The sequence below is a fragment of the Octopus bimaculoides genome, chromosome 4 (assembly GCF_001194135.2).
Source record: "Octopus bimaculoides isolate UCB-OBI-ISO-001 chromosome 4, ASM119413v2, whole genome shotgun sequence".
NCBI classification, from domain to species: Eukaryota; Metazoa; Mollusca; class Cephalopoda; order Octopoda; family Octopodidae; genus Octopus; species Octopus bimaculoides.
In genome coordinates, this window is record NC_068984.1 from 23,169,730 (window position 1) to 23,191,352 (window position 21,623).

Sequence of the window (21,623 nt, forward strand, 5' to 3'; positions counted from 1 at the left end):
ATCCATTGAAAAATTGATTAATCCAAATTAACTTTGAGTAGAAGAAATGAGCAATAATAGCATAATCAGTGACATAAAACAATAATAAATTGGAATTTAAACCTATGTTGTGCACTTGGCTCACCATAAATTTTCCTTCTGTTCACCAGCTTCATATGCTGTGGGCAAACTGATAAATTTTACTTGGATGTATTACTAGATAAATTTATTTGCTTTAACATATAAAATAGGAAGATCACTTACAAGGTTTATTGAACAGCAGATTGATTGAAAGTTACAGAGAAAGGAGTAATTACCAGTGCAGACCTCCACAGTAAGTAACAAGCAAACACTCAACCAATTGAACATATCATGGACGGTGGCAGCACCAAATGCTCTCCGGAATTCATCCCTATTTCCATACTGGGCCAGGGAAACAATTGTGTTGGTTACAGATGTCCCAATATTGGCACCCATTATAATTGAAATTGCAGGCTCGACATTGATCACTAGTAAAGACAAAATAAAGAAAAAAAATCATCAAATGTAATTTTAAAAACAATTTGAATCTCATAAATCTAAATTCATTCTTCTGAAAGAAATATAGGATATTTATGAACGCATTAAAAATTATACATTTTTTAACTATAAATTGATTGAAGATCTCTTAATAATAGTTCCAGTCTTTACTAGTTGCAGTCATGTAAATAGAGATATAGAACATTATAGTTCCAAAATATGTAATACTGATGATAGCTGATTTTCAAAATCCAGTGATGTTGTCCACACTTTGTATATCTCAAAACCTTAGATGAGTGAAAAGAGCAGAGTCTCCATCTAAATGCTAAGTTGTACCACTTCCACTTAATAGTAATAGGTGTGTTTACAGAGAGGCCATCAAGCTGCAGAGCTTGCTCTAACAATATGCCCAGGTTCAAATTTGAAAATACTCACGTAACACATGCAAGCATAGAAAATTAATAAACAGTAATTAAAATATGTCTTCCTGAATATTTCTTAGTAAACATTACTGTTTTCATTTTTATGTGTTATAAATTCTACCTAGGAATAACCATCTGCCTAAATTCTATATGTCTTTATGAATAAAATAAAGAAAATCATGTCACAAGACATTAAATGTTAATTACTATAGTTAATTGCTTGTTCATTTGGTTTTATGTCCCTTTTTTTTTTCCATGCTAGCATAGGTTAGATGAACATATTGAGGTATTGTTTTACAGTCAGATGTCCTTCTTGGTCTCCTAGCTGATACCTGTTTTTCAAGTAAGGGATAGTTTATTCTGCGGGTTATCAATGACACAGAGCCAGCAGACAACCCATTGACAGGGAAACACACACACACACATGCACATGACAAGCTCCTTTCAATTTTCGTCAACCAAATCCACTTATGCTACGCGTTGTGTTCTTGAGCAAAACACTTCATTTCACGTTGCTCCAGTCCACTCAGCTGGCAAAAATGAGTAACGCTGCGATGGACTGGCGTCCCGTCCAGCTGAAGAACGCATACGCCATAGAAACCAGGAAACCGGGCCCATGAGCATAGCTAGGCTTTAAAAGGGCGCATTTATTTTATTAAATCCACTTACAAGGCTTTGGTTGGCTTGAAGCTACAGTACAAGATGCCCAAGACGTACTGCAGTGGGACTGAACCTGAAATCACATGGTTTCAAAATGAACTTCTTAACTACACTGTTGAGAGAAAATATGAAGTTAAATACAAAATGCTCTTTCTCTCTTTTACATGTTTCAGCCCTGAGGCTGTGGCCATGCTGGGGCACTGCCAGTACAATACAATAATTCTATTTACTTTCAGCAATTAATTTTTCTTCAAACTGTCTTTCAAAACAATTAGAGAAAAGGTATATTCAAGTATATAGTTAGTACTAGTTTCATTTTACTATTAATGCTTGCATAGAAAACACAGCACAAATGGGGTTTGAATTTCAACTCCAAAAAGACAAAATTAAACAGGACCCAGTTAAGATTGCCACTCTACTTTATCAGTCACATTCCCATGGCTATGTGTGAAGGCTGTAATAAACAGAATGTAATGTAAGACGTACTGTTTGCTGCTACCATTGTGACAACAATGGACGTAGAAGTACTTGAGCTCTGCATCAACACAGTTGCAAGGATGCCAATCATAAGACCAGTCAATGGATTTTGAAGAAGCATGTGATTAGACATGAAACCACCTAGAAATACAATGAATAAAAATAATATTACAAATTCAACAAACATAACCCGTATACATGCTCAAACACACACAAACAAAAAGATATAAAGCTTTTAATTACAGTTGATTAATAGTTGGAATGAGGCCTAATAGTAGAAGGAATCACAATGATAATAATGAAGAGGAAAAGGAGGGGGAAACATTAACCAGGAACTGAATTTTCTGATTCATGTTATCAGACGCTGAAAAGTGAGATAATGTAAATATGTTATTTTTTACCTTCTAATTTTATACTATTATTAGATTAGACACGTGTCTATTAAACCAGTAAGCTTTTAGGTGAACAATGGAAGTTTCTGCCTACTAAAAGTAGAAGTCAAATTTTCCTCAGGTCATACCTTAGGAAAGAATGGAGGACATACAGACAAATAGACCAAAGCAGAAACACATTTTATCAGGTGTCTGCTTGATAAACGTTGCTTTAGGGCTAAACAACAGTCAATTAGCATGCCTTCAAATGAATTATTTAAAGTATTTACTTTTTAATTCAGATAGCCAGGCCTAAAATGATTATGCTTAATCAAGAAAGGAGCTGAAATACACACTAATTAACTTAAGCTCATGACTAATCTGGAAATGGTTGGATGCCAATGGTTCTGTTTTAGACCAACTGAAAAGTAAGACTAATTACATAGCATACTTCTACAATACCACAGTTGTTGGACTTTAATATCCAGTTTTGGGAATATTCCAGATATTAAATGTCTTAAAAAGAAAGATGGATTATATATATTATTGTGTGTGCATACCTATAATTATTTTGTCTAGGTATGAGGCATTTGTTGTAATGTTGAGATATATTCACCTTTGAAATATTGGTTTCAAATTTTGGCACAAGGCTAGCAATTTCAGGGGAGTGGGTAAGTCGATTACATTGACTCAAGTACTCAACTGACATTTATTTTACCGACCCCAATAGGATGAAAGGCAAAGTCGACCTTGGTGGAATTTGAACTTAGAGTGTAAAGACAGATGAAAAGCTATTAAGCTTTTTGCCTGTATGCTAACGATTCTGCCAGCTCAGCTGCCTTAACTGACCTTTGACATATCAAAAGGTAAACATTAGACTGAAAGGATGAAATATGCTAACCACAAAACATCTTTCCAGGCTATCACCACATCTCACTATATATATACTCACACACGTGCATAAATGTAGCTTGTGTTATGCAAATTAAATATGATTGCATAGTTTATTGATTGATTTAGACATCACTATTTTCCAATTAGTCCCATGGCATTTTGTCAATATACACAATTATTGAAGTGTACTTTGCCAATATTGCATAATTACTGCCAACAATCCTAATGGAAAGAGTTGAAAATCACTTTTACTATTTGGTGTTCTGAAATTGGTCCTATTATCTTGATAGGAAAGGTTGTTAGTTATACTTAAGTTAATATTAATATATATAATACCGTGAATATTTAAAAAAGTTCACTATAACTAATTACAGGGCCAGAAAAACAAAAACCAATGTAAGCCATTGATTAATATTAATTTAATTCTTATAAGTACGGGAGATAACTCCGTACATACTTCAGTTTAATTATGAGCTAATCGGTGAAGCACAACCTTGATGTCATTATAGTTGGGTATAAAGGGGCATGTGTACTCTTCTATATTATGGAGTTTTTTTCCAATTACTGATCATTAAAATGACTTATGGAACTGTGGTACACCTAAACCTTTGACCCTAAACAAATTTTACATATAAAATTCATCACTCTCTATCCAAGTCATTTTCCATCATTATACAAAGAACCACAAATAGCAACAAAAGCCGAAGACTTTCTGACTTCACAAAGACAAAAGACAATAATAATGATAAAATGTCAACAAGGAAAACCATTTAAGTTAACTTGAAGTGAAAGGAACCCCACACAAAATTCTAAATTTCTTTGAAACAGTAAAAACATCAGAAGTATCTACTCCCAGTTTCTTGTCTTTTCTTTACAATCACATAAACTAATTGGGTTCAGTTAGCCTAATTAATTTCCCCACTCTTACCTACCTCTTTGTAAAGACCCATTGGAAAACAATACTCTCTTCCCCAAATTCACTCTCTTGAGGTGATAATGCAAGCAGCTGAGCCACTGAAGGATGACCTCAGAATGCTGAACTTTTTGGACAAGATGACAAAGGACCAAGACACCAGGCACTTTGTTATACTCAAGAAGACCCATCCTCCACAGCAGAAGTGTTAAAACGACATCCCCCGATGAAAAGGATTGGCCTACAAGAGTCCTGTGCCAGAGCCATGTAAAATCAGTCATGCCAGCACCATGCAAAAGTGCTCATGCCAGTGGCATGTTAAAAGCACACAGCAAACACCATCAGCATTCTTTGAGGAGAGAAGTTGATTACATTAACCCAGTACTTGACTGGTAGTTATTTTATTGGCTCTAAAAATGTGAAAGGCAAAGTCAATGGTGGAACTTGAACTAAAAGCATAAGCTAACAAAAATGCAGCTAAACACTTTGTCTGATGTGCTAATGATTCTGGCTGCTTGCCACTTTCATAGTTTCAAATTTTTAGCACAAAGTCAGCAATTTTAGGGGGCAGAGGTTAAATGATTACATTGACTCCAGTATCTGATTGGTATGTTATTTCATTGACCCCAGAGGAATAAAAGTTGACCTCAGCAGAAATTGAACTCAGATCATGAGTCTGAAGCTATACCACTAGGCATTTTGTCCACTGCTCTAATAATTCAGCTGGTTCACCACCTTAATTATACTAATTCTTTCTAATTTTGGCACAAAAAGAGAGGGGTCAAGTTGACAACATCAACCCAGTACTTGACTGGTACTCTTATTTTTTTTATCAACCTTGGAAGGATAAAGCCAAGTTTGACCTTCTTGGTGGAATCTGAACTCAGAACATAAAGAACCAAAAGAAATAGAGCAAGGCATTTTGTCTAGCAGTCTAACTGAAGGGATGAGGTGAACCAGGCGAAAAAGGTCAGGGACATCAATGGTTGAGGGGTGCTACCAGAAAAAGAAGTGTGAAGGAGGTCACATGGGCAGAAGTAGGACCAGTGTGGGCTTCTTCACTTTGGGGTGGTCGTGGCAGATGGACACGTGTGGATGCATGAGCTAGAGAGGGAATTTGCTGTTAGGTTCTGGCTATGAGCTAGGTGATTAGGGTGCCTTTTGGATATAACCCAGCCAGATAGTCAATGCTGCAAGAGAACCTCAGAAATAGGTGAATCACACTTTTTCCCTCATACTACAAGCTATTTCAGGCTTTGTGTATTTTTTTTTTTAATATTTGTTTTTGTCCTCTTCCACGATATGATATCACCTGGATCAAGATGATGGCCAGCAAAGCATTGAAGATGTAGCAGGTCTCATGGCTCTGCATCTGGAGGGAAACACATTGGCACTGTACCTTAAATGAATGAAACAGACCAACTGGATGCAGAGAAGATAGAACAGTGCCTACAGGAAGCATTTACAGAAAGATCATATGCTGTGTTTGCCAAGCTAGGAAAGGTCAGGTGGACAGGAGAACAGGTGGATGTATATGCAGCAGAAGACTGACAATGCTACCTGGTTTTATTGGAGAGGGATTAGAAAAGGCAGTACAGTTGGTTTCCTTGATGACATATCAGTGCGGCTGCAACAACTGCCAGGCAGTGAGATGTCGATGAACTTGTGCAAGCCCATGTGTTGATGCAAAACACCAGGTGGAAAGCAGTGGTAACGGCAGCTACGGAAGCCCACGGCATCATGCAACAATCAACGAAGAATGAGGAAAGAAAAGCCACTGAGGAGCAGCCATGACCATTTATGGGCCGGTGTTTCAAGTGCCAGAGACCATGTGGAGACGAAGTCCAAACCCATTTACTACTAGTGCAAGCAGACAAGGCATATCACTCAAAATTGCAGCCAATGAAATGGCCACGAGGAAGTTGCTGCCTCTCAAACTTCCCCTCTGAGCAAGTGGAGGCTCTTGTACAATTGCAGCGTATAGTTGAAGTCAAGGCTGGAGGAAAAGCATTCAAAGCCAATGAAAGGAGGGTTCAAACAAAAGGGGCTGCAGAGATGTTAGTAAATCACCACCTAGGGGTTCTGGGAGAGCTAGCTGCTGAAGTCAGTTTGAAGCTGAGCAAAGTCTTAGTGTTCTCGGAAAGGAATAAGGCACACATTCTAACCAGCATGAAAAAGGCCCAGTTGGCAGTGCTGAAAGATTCTAAGTGGAGGATAGCTGCCGTGTATCAGTTAGGGGACTGCATGCCATGCATCATATGGGCGTGGATAGAATCCTGTAATTTGCAAGGTTGACTCCGATGTTACTAGGCAGAGCATTCAAAAAGTGGTTGGGAGCAGTGACAGGTGTCAATCCGTCAACCCTAATCCAGGTGTTCACGAGCTGGGAAACATCTCAGTAGAGCACAAGTGGAAACAATTGGCAGTGGATGAGACACACTACCAGCAGGAGACGTATCTCTTGATGCTCAACTGCAGTCCAAGTTCGATGGAAATGTGGATGAGGTTGCCCGAATCCTGAACAAGATATTCCTGAAGTGGAGACCTGTGGACGAATTGCTGATGGACAACTGCATTTTATTCGGAGGTGCTGAAGGAGATGCTCAATAAGTGAAATGTGCACCACTTCTTCAGAGCAGAAATGGGATTATGGAAAGGCACCATCGCACGATCAAGGTCATGGTGGAGAGGAGATACTTCCAGTATTTTGGTACAATATGTCACCCTGATCAGGACAGGCCAAGGAGTCAGTGTTACACAGAGTGATATTCAGGTATGAATGGTGACCCCGGTATACAGCTTCACAACATTCTGCGGAAGAGAGAGAGCCTACCTTCATGCAGATAAGAGATGAAGCACACTGCACATCTCAGTGGAATAGAGGGTCGGCAATGGCTGTTAATTCCAAAAATAATGTCTCTGTGGATGGGATGCCACATCATGTCTTGAATATTTGCGGAATTGTCATTTCTTCGGATGAAAGAGGAGGAGAGGAAGCAAGCGGTGCTCCATCCCTGCAGAGATTGCAGTGAGTGGAACATTCACCCAGGTGGATGGCAGATTTCAACATGGCGTGAAGTGAGGAAGTGATCATTGAGATCAGTGGGGCATATGGGGATGAAGTGAATCAGGAGAAAAGGGTCTGTGACGTCAATGGATGAGGGGCCCTACCAGAAGAGGAACAGTGAAGGAGGTCACGTAAGCAGAAATAGGACCAACATGGGCCTCTTCACTTCAGGGTGGTTGTGGCAGACATATGCGTACGGATGTACAAGCTAGAGAGGAGGTTCAGGCAATAGGTTAGGCAGGAGGGCACTTTTCGTATGTAACCCAGTTGGTGAGTTGACACTGCAAGGGAACCTGAGCGGTAGATGAATCACTTTGTTCATCATACTACACTAACAATTTTGATAATTCACAACAACAACAACATACAAGAATAAGGATATGTAAATCTGAAGTCTTATAGGTGACAGCCCTAAAATGAAATGTGATAAATCTGAAAAAAAAAAAGGGGATAATTATATTTGGTAAGTGAAGTAAGAACATACCAGCAGTTTTGCCACCCAAGAGTCTGAATGCTTGGCTAAGCAGGTTGAGTGATATGATGAAGATGTACAGGAAGCCATGGACACAGATAATCTTCAAAGTAATCAGCAGTATACGCACTACCTTGTCACTGGTACCCAGGGCTGCCAAAAACAATAAGTTCTTATTATAACTCAATGACTAAAATATAATTCAGTTGCATAACTTACAGCATACACACACACACAAAAAAAAAATACGAAGGAGAGAATAGATGTTAGTATATATATATAAAAAAAAACATAGCAAATATAAGTGTAAACAATAATTGTAATAAGAGCTAAATTGCAATCACACTAATATTTTAATCTAACAGACGAAGAACATTTATAGAAATAACTTTCATATGTAATCAGATAGTGACATGCAAGAAACACACACACACACACATACATACAAACCACATGAGATACATACAAATCAAATACATACATATAGATACAAATACAAACATAGTCACACACATAATATATATATTATTCATCTGTGTGTATGAGTGTGAATCTCCACTGGTTTTGATGATGAGTATACAGTTCTTTGATCAACTGAATTCTCTACTCAGTGAATTACCATCTAAGTGGCTGAGTACTCCACAACCACATGTACCCTTAATGTAATTCTAAGGCAGAAATTATGTGACAGTGAGTAACAAAGCTGTATCTTTGAATTATGGGTACATTTCCTTCTGATGGGATTCTATACAGGTTCCACCTACCACTTTCACTCAGAAGGTATGGGTTCACCTGACCTTATATAAAATTTCATTTGCCCAAGATACCATGCAGCTGGCTCATATCCAGGACTTTGTGGCTATGAGGCATTTGGCCATGCTGCACCTATTATACACACATATATACATACATATATATATATATATATAGTCTGATATAATGAATCCATAAACACATAAAACATCCAAGGGTATATTTTTTTCCCCTCTGAAGATATTATGTTCAGGTCATTTACTTAATATATACTGAGTATTAATTGAAACAGCTGTAAGTGTAGATCATTAATTTGCTGTTAATAATAAACAATTATTAACTTCCTAATCTCCATTTTCTTTTTTTTTTCTTCTTTGATATATATATATATATATATATATATATATATATATATACGATGGGCTTCTTTCAGTTTCCATCTAACAAAATCGACTCACAAGGCTTTGGTTGGCCCAAAGCTATAGTACAAAACGCTTGCCCAAGGTGCCATGCAGTAGGACTGAATCTAGAACCATGTGGTTGAAAAGCAAGCTGCTTTCCACACAGCTACACCTATTACTGCATAGGTTTGGCCATGATGGTGGCTATAATAAACTAAGGAGTGTATGTAGTATGTAGTATGTATATGTATATATAAAGGATCACAAATGCACTTTGTAAATTATGAAACATAATGCAATAAAAAATGAAACTGAAATAAAACAATTTGTTATATTCATTAGGGACTGAAAACTAAAGCAATGAGTAATTAAGATTAAAAGCAGTCTAAAGTTGAAGACAATTTACATTTCTAACATGAAGCCACATCAATCGTAACACACATACATGAAAGAAAATTTATTCATGTTTGAAAAGAAATCTGTCAAAAATATTGTTTCATCAACTGAATTAGTTTTCTTTTTTTTATTTTTTTCTGTTCTAGGCACAAGGCCCAAAATTTTAAGAGAAGGGACCAGTCGATTAAATTGACTCCAGTACACAAAACCTGTACTTAATTTATCAACCCCCGAAAGGATGAAAGGCAAAGTCGATCGCGGCGGAATTTGAACTCAGAATGTAAAGACAGACGAAATACCCCTAAGCATGTTGCCCGGCGTGCTAACGTTTCTGCCAGCTCGCCGTTGGCAGTTTCTCTTTTGCATTATAACATTTTCTTTGATACCATTCTCATCATTAGCATCAAGTCTGTTTTTTCATACTGATACAGGTTGGAGAGGATTGCACATATTGAAATGATTGTCTGACAACTCTAAGGGAATGAAATTTGCTTAGGGTGTACAAACCTAGGTTGTTATAAAGCATTTTCATCCCCTCCACCCAAAATTTTAGCGAGTGTACTTGCATCCTATGCACTCTCTGTTTCCAAATCTATGATAACAGCACCCTCTGTAGTGGATCAGTTACTATGTTGTCTTATCTCTCTCTCTGCCCAGTACTCTGTAAAGTATTCAGCGAGTTAAGCAGAGAGACGACAGATTTGAAAGGAGTTTTTAGTCTTGCTGAGGACATGACAACCTCACTGACGCGGGTACAACAAGATGCACTCTAGAAAGCGGTTGATGTTAGGAAGGGCATCCAGCCCAAAAAATCCATGCTAAAACTGAGACATTTGAGCAAGATATGGTCCTCCAAATTGAAGAGGACAGTAACTCTGAATAATAAGTGATTCAGAGTTAGACAATCCAACTGGTACCATCATGGAAAAAAAAATGTAAAATGATACTGATGAACACGTGTGTATGTGTGTTAACGCATGTGTGTGTGTGTGTGTGTGTGTGTATATATATATATATATATATATAATGTACACGTGTTATTTCTTTACTACCCACAAGGGGCTACACACAGAGGGGACAAACAAGAACAGACAAACGGATTAAGTCGATTATATCGACTCCAGTGCATCACTGGTACTTATTTAATCGACCCCGAAAGGATGAAAGGCAAAGTCGACTTCGGCGGAATTTGAACTCAGAACGTAGCGGCAGACGAAATACCGCTAAGCATTTCGCCCGGTGTGCTAACATTTCTGCCAGCTCGCCACCTATATATACAATGTACATGTGTGCAGACATACACACCCACACATACAATTATCTTTTTACATGCTGGCATGGGTTGGCTGGCCCTCATATCTCTCTACTCACAGTGGTCTTTCATCATCTGGCATAAATAGCAACAGAGGAAAAAAAGCCCAACTCTGTAGTTTATATTGTTATTTTTGGTATGGTTTCTGCAGCCCCCATTACTAACCATCTGCAGTGCAGACTGGGTGCATTTTACCATCATGCCTCCAGCAGCACACCCACACACAATACAAATATTTTTTTTCGTTTGTTTAAAATACAGAAACAAAAATTAATTCAAGCAAAACACAATTGACAGATTTTTTTCAACTATAAACTCATGTAACAGAAAATATTTGTGATGTAAGGAGAGTAGAAAATGGTTGTGATGTAAGACATGAAAGAATATTAGACTCTGAATACTTACCTGTAGACCAGGTAAAATATGGTAGGGTTATTATACATATTATGTTACAAAAATAGGAGGTGAAGAAAAAATTCTTAAACATGCAATTACAGTAGATCTAAGAGATAAGACTTTGAATTGTTGTAGATATATTCTTAAAACATTTAAGGTCTGAAGTATATATTTTTTTTCAGACTTAGGGTATGTTTATAAATAGACATGCATAAACATGTATATGTATATTATGTGCATATATGTATATAAACAGGTACACGTGTTGAAAAGCATATTGAAATATGCATATTGAAATGAAGTGACTTTGTAAAATTCAAGTCTTTATTATTCATAATCATTATACTGATTGTTAGAAAGAAAACCAACAATAGCAAAAATCTCTTTCTTTAGAGACTACAAAAATTGCATGGATGGAGTATGAAAAGATTTCAATAGTTTTTTTTTTCATGTATTAGATGTTTCAAGGCATGAGGAAATGGAAGATGTAGATATGAAGAAACCTACATAAGGGAAAATATAACTATAAATAAACATATTCTGCTACCACCACCATCACCTCCATGAGAGTGTTAACATTGACTATGAAGATATTTTCTACACTCCTTTACAGCTAGCCTTCAACCCAGGAACCAAGAGGTAGTATCTCATTTCAGCAAGGATGATCAAGGAATCCTTGCGTAACATGTGTTTCAATAGGGGCACACTACACTACTAAGGTATATGAGTCCATTATTTGAACTACCAAGTTACTGTATATCCAACAATGCTAAGTAAACCTTATATTACATCTTTAATTTAAATACTTCAGAGAAAATAGTTTATTCAAGTAGACCACTTGTGTATTTCTATGTTGTGACCATCCCATGCCAGCATGGACAAAATAGATGTAAAAGGAAGAAGGTCAGATTTATTTGCAGGAGGGGAATGTAACAGCAACTGGACACTTAATGTCAAGGCAACATCCATCAGTGAACTTACAAAAGTATAGTCCATTTAAATATATATGGAAGAGTCTAAGTATTCTTAATTCCTTATTTATATCATAGATGAAGATTTTATTTTTTGTTTGTTTGTTTGTTTGTTTAATTTTTTATAACCTGAAATCTGAAGCTGATAAATCTGTAATGCTTTTTTAAACAAAAATTTGAGCAGAAAAATTGATTAGATTATTAATTGAAATATGAACTGCTAATTTTCTAAAACAATTTTTTTATTTCAGTTCTCATATTTTGCAGTCTCTTTTGTATCAATATGAAACTGTAGATGGAGAATCTCCAAATCTAATCTGGCTAGTATTAATTTTCGTCTGGATTTCTGTTTAAATACAGTAACACAGTACATTGAAGAAACATTACATTCCTGAAACTCTTGTTATAACATGGACTTCCTTCATACAAAAAGTATTTTCACATCGACTTCTATACAACATGGCAGCTAATGGGGAAAAAAAAAAGCTTTATGTTACAGAATTCCATATTATAACCAAAGTTTCAAAAATGCAATACCTCTGTAATGTGCAAGATGCCTGTAGTTCCATTTTGATTTGGTAATGATACCTTAGATCTTAGGGGAGAGTAACTGGTAAGATATATCATTCCTAACAGTATATTCTCAGTACAAGAGATTCACAACTAACTGATTGAGTCTAACTGGTTCAGTTTTACTTAACAAGGTTCCTGCTTCTTGTTCCATGGCATTTACCAGAATGTAAGCAAACACTGATAAATTATAGCTGATGTCACTGAATGTAGACATGCATGTAATTGAGTGTGTAAAAACAATAATTTACCAATTTCATACATTATATCAACAGTTCAGAAGCTTTTATCATTCATTTCAATATCCAAAACTTTAGGTACTGACAGTAGTTTTAAATGCATTTAAAACTCGTAATTATTTGGATACATTCTACTAAATTACGGAGATGTACTTGCATAGTAAGTGACCTGATCTGAGATTGTGTACTGGAACGAAAACAATTGCAGCGTGGAAGGTGTTTATAAGCCATTTAAAATAACACACAAAAGCCGTCAGATTCACTTCAACATTTAAATTTAATTTGTCAAAATATTTTCGTCGCTTTGAGACCGCGACCTGTTCACTGACAAAATTGTGCAGCACAATTTTGTCAGTGAACAGGTCGCGGTCTCAAAGCGACGAAAATATTTTGACAAATTAAATTTAAATGTTGAAGTGAATCTGACGGCTTTTGTGTGTTATTTTAAATGGCTTATAAACACCTTCCACGCTGCAATTCTACTACATGTTATCTCAAAACAGTCTTAAAATTCCAGTATGATTCTTAAGTTTACCATAGGATCAAATTTAGAAATCCCCTCCTTACATCCATCAACATGAAACTCTAACTGTCATGGATCCTGCGAAGGACATAGCAGAAGTCCCTTCTTACAGACCACACTAATAAAAGCTGATATAATCTTTAAAATAATGTAAGTCTAATTGAGAATTCAATAAAACAATGTACCTGTTCTATTAATTGACCCAATATTTTCATAAATAAGTGTCAAAGCATCTATAAATACCAATTATCTATATATACCCACTCACTTATCTGCACACATCCACACAAGAAAATCTATAGTGCACTGCAACTTGACTATTTTTTGACGAAAATGATTAACTGCTAGAATACAAATTAATCTACTGAAAGTATGATAATCCGTTACAAACAGATAATAACAGTTATAATTCAAATAATCAACAAGCTATCTCTTTCTGGGTTTTTTGCATTAGACATTTATAAAATGTCATTGACATTTTGTGTCATTAGCAATGCCACGCAATAGTCTAGCTAGCAACATGCGTAATATACTTGGTTACCTAGTAGTAATAATATTTATAAGAAAACTGAGCAACAATCCATAGAAAAGGATGGCCATAAAAATTTCCTTGTTTTTTATGTGGTAGATATTCATAATTAAAAATAGATATATTTAACACATTTATTATGTAAGTTTTGCGTTGCCTACATCATTTACTCTCTTTTGCTGAACCGCTAAGTTACGGGGACGTAAACACATCAGCATCAGTTTTCAAGCGATGTTGGGGGGACAAAAACAGACACACAAACATATACATATATATATATATATATACACATATATATGACGGGCTTCTTTCAGTTTCCATCTACCAAATCCATTCACAAGGCTTTGGTCGGCCTGAGGCTATAATAGAAGACACTTGCCCAAGGTGCCACGCAGTAGGACTGAACCCGAAACCATGTGGTTGGTAAGCAAGCTACCTACCACACAGCCACTCCTACGCCTACATATATGTATAAACTTACTAAATTACTGATACATGAACAGTAATGCTCTAATGTACTACAGAGTAAGGTGATAGATTTAAACCAATACAGTATGTATAATTTAATGGAGCAATTAAATATGTTGAATAGCTGCAAACAACTGTATTATTTTCTTATACAATCTCACTACAAGGAGAAAAAGATCGGCTGGTCAAGTTTCAACCTTCATTGGGGTTTCATCAGTAACTGACTATGCTTCTATGTCTACAATAATGCTGTATTTATGTGTATGGTTGTTGCTTGTGTGTGTTAATTTTTGTATTATTCAATGTCAACTATAATGGTGTTCATTTGTGCCCAAAGGCTTTTAAATGGTGTTCCAGTGAAATTTTACTACAAATGCAGTCAAGAATTTCTGAAACTATTGTATTTCCAAGCTGTGTTATTGAAAATATAATTGTAAATTGCAAGATCATCTTAAAATGTCCTTTTTACACCATGCCATATAAAAATAATTTACTAGGATATTTTTCTCAGAAACTAGTGCATTTGAAAAAGCCAAGCTTCGCGCTAAACAAAAAAAAAGAAGAAAAAGTAATTTTTTATGTGCCGGTGGCACGTAAAAAGCACCATTCGAGCATGGTCAATGCCAGTGCTGCCTGAGTGGCTCCTACGCCAGTGGCACGTAAAAAGCACCAAAATATTTTCCAAGAGACGGACATGAAACTGTAAACTTGCAGAAACAGCTCATTACCCTCACTAATATTTCACCAACTTAGGTGGTGAGCTGTCAAAAACGTTAACATGCCGGGTGAAATGCTTAGCGGTATTTAGTCTGTCTTTGAGTGCTGAGTTCAAATTTCACCGAGCTCAACTCTGCCTTTCATCCTTTTGGGGTTACTAAATTAAGTACCAGTTGTGTACTGGGTCGATCTAATCAACTGGCACCCTCCTCAAAAATTTCGAGCCTTGTGCCTAGAGTAGAAAAGAATATTTTGCCGACTTCTACATAAAACCATGAGAGCCCTAACTTGTAAAATTGTGAGCAAGTTTGAAACGTACCATAAATAACATACACTTCTGATTGGAATACATTTTTATTATCCAGGAAGGCTATTATCTATTATTTTCTCTGTAAATTTTTAACGTTTTCTATTAGTATATATTTTTAATGGAATAAATGTTTAAGTTCGTAATTCCTGTTTTATGGTCCCCAAAACTCCAAATCATTATAAAATAGTTAACAGATGAGTAAAAATTGGAAGTCTACTTTCCAGGATTTTTCAGGAATAAGTCCCTGTAAACTGAGCAGTCTGATCATGACAAACATAGTTTTATCATAAGAGCAGGAAACCCATCACTATGTCCTGTTTGATAGCTTATTGCTAGAGAATTGAAGGAGATTTGGCTGATATTTTTAGCAGATTTAGTTACTAAAAAGAGCCCCCTCACATACATACATACCTACACACATGCATGCATACACATACATACGTATATACATTCAACAGTAGAATGTGATTTGAAGAACATGTAGAAAGCAGAATGATTGAGAGAGATGGAGAGAGAAAGAGAACCATCAAAAGTATTAGTGTCTGTCTGTGAATGCTCTATGCTATAATGCAATGTAAAGTAGAGGTCACTGTGTTCCACTGTCTGAAGTCACCTTTCTGCTAATTCTTTGATCTCACACTGATACCAGTTCTTGTCCATCAAGGCAAAGAACACCTTCATAGAAGCTTCCACCTCCTCCAGGTTGATGAAGTGTGGCTAGCACAGGAAGTGAGCTACGGATCGGAACAAAGAATAATCCGAGGGAGATATTTTTCTACACTCCTAATGTGCATAAGCAGTAGTTGAGCAAGTTGCCAAACATGGGTGTTTCGAGCACAAAGTGATGTTCTGCATCCGGTGGAATTATGAGGGGATAATTCACTATGAATTCATTCCGGTTGGTTGAACTATTTATGCCAACATGTATTCCAAACAGCTGAAGCAAAAGTATGCCATTATGCATAAAAATTACTTGGCATTGGTTAACAAAAAGTGATAAGACAATGCAAGACCTATTACTGCTTGAGCAACCTGGAAGAAACTCCAGGAACTTGAAGGAATTGAACTGATGTCACACCAAGCATATAGTCTGGACCTAGTTCCCTCGGACAACTACTTCTTCCAATTCATGGTTCACTTCCAGTGCTCATGACGCTTTATCAACCAAGAGGAGGTGAAAGCTTCAGTGAAGGAACTCTTTGCATAAATGAACAAGAACTGGTATTGACGTGGAATCAAAGAACTTGCAGAAAGGTAGCTTCAGATGGGTCAAGAAGATGCTTCTACTTTGAATGCTAGGTTGCTTTTGTTGTAACTTGATAAATAAAGCAAATAAGTTATCAAAATATTACAAAACTTTTGACTCAACACAATATTTCTATGAAAGCATATGCAATATGTAAATTATTTCGGCACATAAATAGCACCATTTGAGCGTGATTGTTACCAGCGTTGCCTTCCTGGCACTTGTGCCGGTGGCACATGAAAAGACATTCGAGCGAGATTGTTGCCAGTGCCACTGGACTGGCTCCTGTGCAGGTGGCACGTAAAGTACACCATTTCGAGCGTGGCCGTTGCCAGTACCGCCTGACTGGCCTTTGTGCCGGTGGCACGTAAAAGCACCCACTACACTCTCGGAGTGGTTGGCGCTGGGAAGGGCATCCAGCTGTAGAAACTGCCAAATCAGATTGGAGCCTGGTGTAGCCATCTGGTTCACCAGTCCTCAGTCAAATCGTCCAACCCATGCTAGCATGGAAAGCGGACGTTAAACGATGATGATATTTCAATTTACTGTTCTCAAACAAGATATTCCTTCTGATAGAGATTTCTTCACAACAATCATTAAGATTGTATAACTTATGAACAATCTCATGTTTTATTTCTCTCTCTCTCTCTCTCTTTCTCCACTCACACACACACACATTACATATACACACAACAGTAGGGTATGCTTTGAAATTTAACCAATATGTAGAAGAGTCTGACCTTGGCTCATGCACATCATATAAGCCAATTTGAGCAATTGATTTGAAGGTTGATGTATTCACTATCTCTGCAAGGCAAGCAAACACATTGACGATCTCTCGCAAAACAATTACATAAATAATAGCTCTAACAATGCTACAAAAATTGTTAAATCTTGGTAATGAAAGGTGCACTTGTTGTGACAATCTCATTGCTTTATATTTCAGGAAATATATTATTCAATGTAGTCTACATTTATGATTTCAGTTTGATTTATTAGTAATCTGTTAGCTATTTCCAGTAGGTCAAAACAGGCAAATTTTTGCAGTCTTTTGAACAAAGTTGCTTAACACACACTCTCTCTCTCTTTCTTTTCCTCTTACTGTCTGTCCTGGATGTATTTATATGTATGTGTGTATGTATAAAAACAAGCATCTACATATGCTTGTGTGTATAACATCCATTACTGGAAAGCCAAGTGATAATTATAACAATAATGAGAGAAACAGAATGAAAGAAGGAATTAATGGAGGTTTGATAGTGAGAATTGTCTGTTGCCAGAATATGTAAAAAAATGTACAAAGAAAAGTCAGCTGAGGCTTTTGATATTGTTTACGTACATAATGAATAATTATTATTAAGAATAATGAGAGAAACAACGTAATGAATTTTGCAGAAAGATAGCTATATTCATTACATGAGTTTTCAAGCAAAAATTATATATTTTTCCTTGTGCATATGACCAGTTTCAATCTGCATGTGTTACACAACAGGAACAAACGGGTACAGTAGAAACAGTAAGCACTAAGAACTCATAGGAAATACATTCTCTCAAATGCTCCCTAAGATAGCTTTTGTTATCTAGGTAACTTAATTAGAAGTAGGGGTGAGTGTTTTCACAGCTGTAAGGGATAATGATTGATTTGTTGCTGATAATAAATTCTTATTAACTTTAAAATCTCCATTTTCTTCTTTTTCCTTTGCATGAATATAAACTACAAACCTATTATTTTAAGGAAATCAACCCCCCCCCTCCAATATTAGATATTGAACCAGTATTTCCTTGGATGACACTATTCCTTTAGGAAGCTAACATAATTTCATATATTGCCAGTACCGCCTGACTGGCCTTTGTGCGGGTGACACGTAAAAGCACCCACTACACTCTTTGAGTGGTTGGCATTATGAAGGGCATCCAACTGTAGAAACTCTGCCAAATCAGATTGGAGCCTGGTGTAGCCATCTGGTTTCACCAGTCCTCAGTCAAATCGTCCAACCCATGCTAGCATGGAAAGCGGACGTTAAACGATGATGATGATGATACACACACACACACATATACATATCCCCCTCCTCCTCATCATCATCATACTCCAGCTCAATTATTATTCAGACGAACTGCTCTACTAGTCAGGTCAGAAGACCACATTTCACTTACAAATTTTACTTTTGGTTGGTTTTTATGGCTGGATGCCCTCTCAACATCAACCACTTTACAGGTATATATTAATTTCAAATGTTAGCAGAAGGCCAGCAATTTGGGGGTAGGGCTAAGTCAATTATATTTGACCCCTGTATTCAACTGGTACTTATTCTATTGACCCCAGCATATATTGAGTAGTATTTTACTGTGTCATCAGCACTAGTGAGGTTGTCTTGTCTTTGAAAAGTCCAAAGGGCCCTCAAGATTTTATGTTGTCCATTTGTATGTCACACTTTAAGGAATGTATATTATACTTCCCGATCTCCATCACCGTTGCCAATTTTAGCATTTGTATCACAATGTTTTCATGAGTTGGTGGGGTTTGAAAGCTGTTGAGCAGGAGATCAGACCCAGACCTTTTCATGTGCTTCATAAAATTTTTAGTAAATGCATAGAAACATAAATAGATGTTTAACTAATTCTGATTATCTTTAGTAGTTATCCTCCATCAAGTAGTGCTTTACCTGAAATAAGGAACTAATAAATATTTCCAAGGCAACAACATTTTGGTGCCCTACTTGCTGTTAGTGTTGCTTTGATATTTATAAATTCATTTTGCTGCAGCTTGTTAAAACAAACTCATTTTTCATATATATATATATATATATATATATATATATATATATATATATACACACACACACACAATGCATATTTTCAACAGAGTATTTTAGATCTACATGTACCTGCCCACCACCATTTACCACAACTCTTTCTACATTTTTAGTCATCATCCTTTCGTTCTCAGCCACTTGCTACTGACAACCATCATTCACTCTTACCATTTACTCATCTCTATCATTATGCATCTCTCGCGCACACCTTATCCCAATCTGTTTCTATTATCTTACTCTTGCTTCCTTCATCCACCCACTCACATTCTTCTATTATCACCCTCTCCTTTATTTATCTGTTAAGCCCCATGAGAAAAATATAACAGTCTGATGTAGAAAGCAACTTCACTACTATTGTTGTTCGCTACAAAATTTACCCAAAATATTCAATGATGTAGTTGGTGAAAAACAAGGATATAAGTCAAGAGGACACTTTAGTTTTGCCATAAACAGGACCTCTCTAAAGCTTATCCAGCTGCAGAAACCAAGCCTCAAAACTAAAACTAACCCATCTAGGAGGACAATAACTCCCAAAAAAGAACTGACTTGGATTATGATGAATGAGTGTTGGTTTAAGATGATGAATATTCAGTGTAACAAGTCACAAGTAAAAATATCAGAAACTGTATTAAAAAATTGGTAAATTCATCCATGAGAACTGTTGTTCTCTCTCATGATTAGAATCAATTATGAATCAGCCAGCAGATTCTCACAGAAAACCTGAATATGTACCATGTTCCTACTAAATTTGTTCCCTGCATTCACTTGACATACGCATTTGTGTCTTTGCACTATTTCTAAAACTGAAAGTGAAACTGAAGAGGCACTACTTGTAGATAGCAGATGAAATTCAAATGGAAGGTGGATCAACTATTTTAAAAAAACTCCTAGCTAGTAAAACAGTCAATTCTGATGTTTTTAAGATAAATATATTATTTTCCACTAAAATATTTCTTGATATGTGACAATTGTGAATAAAAAAAAAATTAAAAAAAAAGAAAACATTCCTATCATAAACAAAAATAGATAAATAGCTAAGGTATTTCAGTGAAATTTTATGTAAATATGGTAACCAAAATTATTATCAAAAAAATCCATCACAAATTTTATCATCATACATGTGTGCTTTTATGAGGTAACTCGACCTGCTAGAAATAGCAGCCAGATCTCCTTCAAATCAGCAAGAAGGATATATCATAATGATGAAAATAGAACCTTCCCTAGAAATGGTTTATGTAAAAGTCATCTTAGTAAATGTAAATATTGTACAATGTATATATCAAGTTTGAAGGATATGAAATGTATGTTCTTAAATAAAATGTCTTCAGTTAAACAATATTGAAAGATTAAGCCTAAGGTACGAGAAAGACAACCTCAGTTTCAATAATTTACCTAATTAAAATATCCAATCTATTTTTCTGAAAATGGAAATAGAGGTTAAGTAAATAACATTTTAATTTTACCAAAGTCTCTTGTTATTTAAACAGAATATATTTTATATATAGCTATCTCTCATTCCCTCTGTGTGTAGGCCCTGTCCTATTTAACATTGTCCCAAAACTGATCAAAGAGGAAAAGGATTCATTCCATCACCTTTAAACGGAGTCTGGACAGATTTCTTCAAGGAATACCAGACAAGCTAAAATTTAAAATTTTGCCTTCTTGCCGTTAAAAATGCAATGGGTATTGAGCATGTACACACACACCATATATATATATACATATATATAAAAGGTTGAAGAGGAAATATATATATATAACTGTTCGTTCATTAAATGTGTTTTTCTATGCTAACATAGGTTGGACAGAAACACTTGGGACAAGATTTTACAACCGGATGCTTTTCTTGTTTTTTTTATTCCAGAGAGCTTTACAGCAACAGGTCATGTCATCAAGGAATGTCAACATCACTTCATCCAACACACACACCAGGGATTGGGGAAAAGAATCTTGTGATTAAAAGCTGATTTATTAACAAATATGAAATGGAATATATATATTCTTTTACTCTTTTTACTCAGTCATTTGACTGCAGCCATGCTGGAACACCGCCTTTTAGTCGAGCAAATTAACCCCAGGACTTACTCTTTGTAAGCCTAGTACTTATTCTATCGGTCTCTTTTGCCGAACCGCTAATTTACGGAGACGCAAACGCACCAGCATCAGTTGGGTGGAACAAACACACACACACACAAACATATA

At 36.2% G+C, this 21,623-nt stretch overlaps 1 protein-coding gene across 2 annotated transcripts in view; it reads right to left on the reverse strand.

Annotated features, from left to right (window-relative positions):
- The window catches only part of LOC106876823 (sodium-dependent phosphate transport protein 2A), an 84,734-nt gene that overhangs the window by 54,964 nt on the left and 8,147 nt on the right, over window positions 1-21,623 (reverse strand). For both annotated transcript variants that reach the window (XM_052966948.1, XM_014925541.2), the window contains exons 3-5: window positions 7,787-7,927; window positions 2,067-2,198; window positions 297-488 (exon numbers count right to left, since the gene is read on the reverse strand). In XM_052966948.1, coding sequence (XP_052822908.1) covers window positions 297-488; window positions 2,067-2,198; window positions 7,787-7,927 — 465 coding nt within the window. The remainder of the gene's footprint in view (window positions 1-296; window positions 489-2,066; window positions 2,199-7,786; window positions 7,928-21,623) is intronic.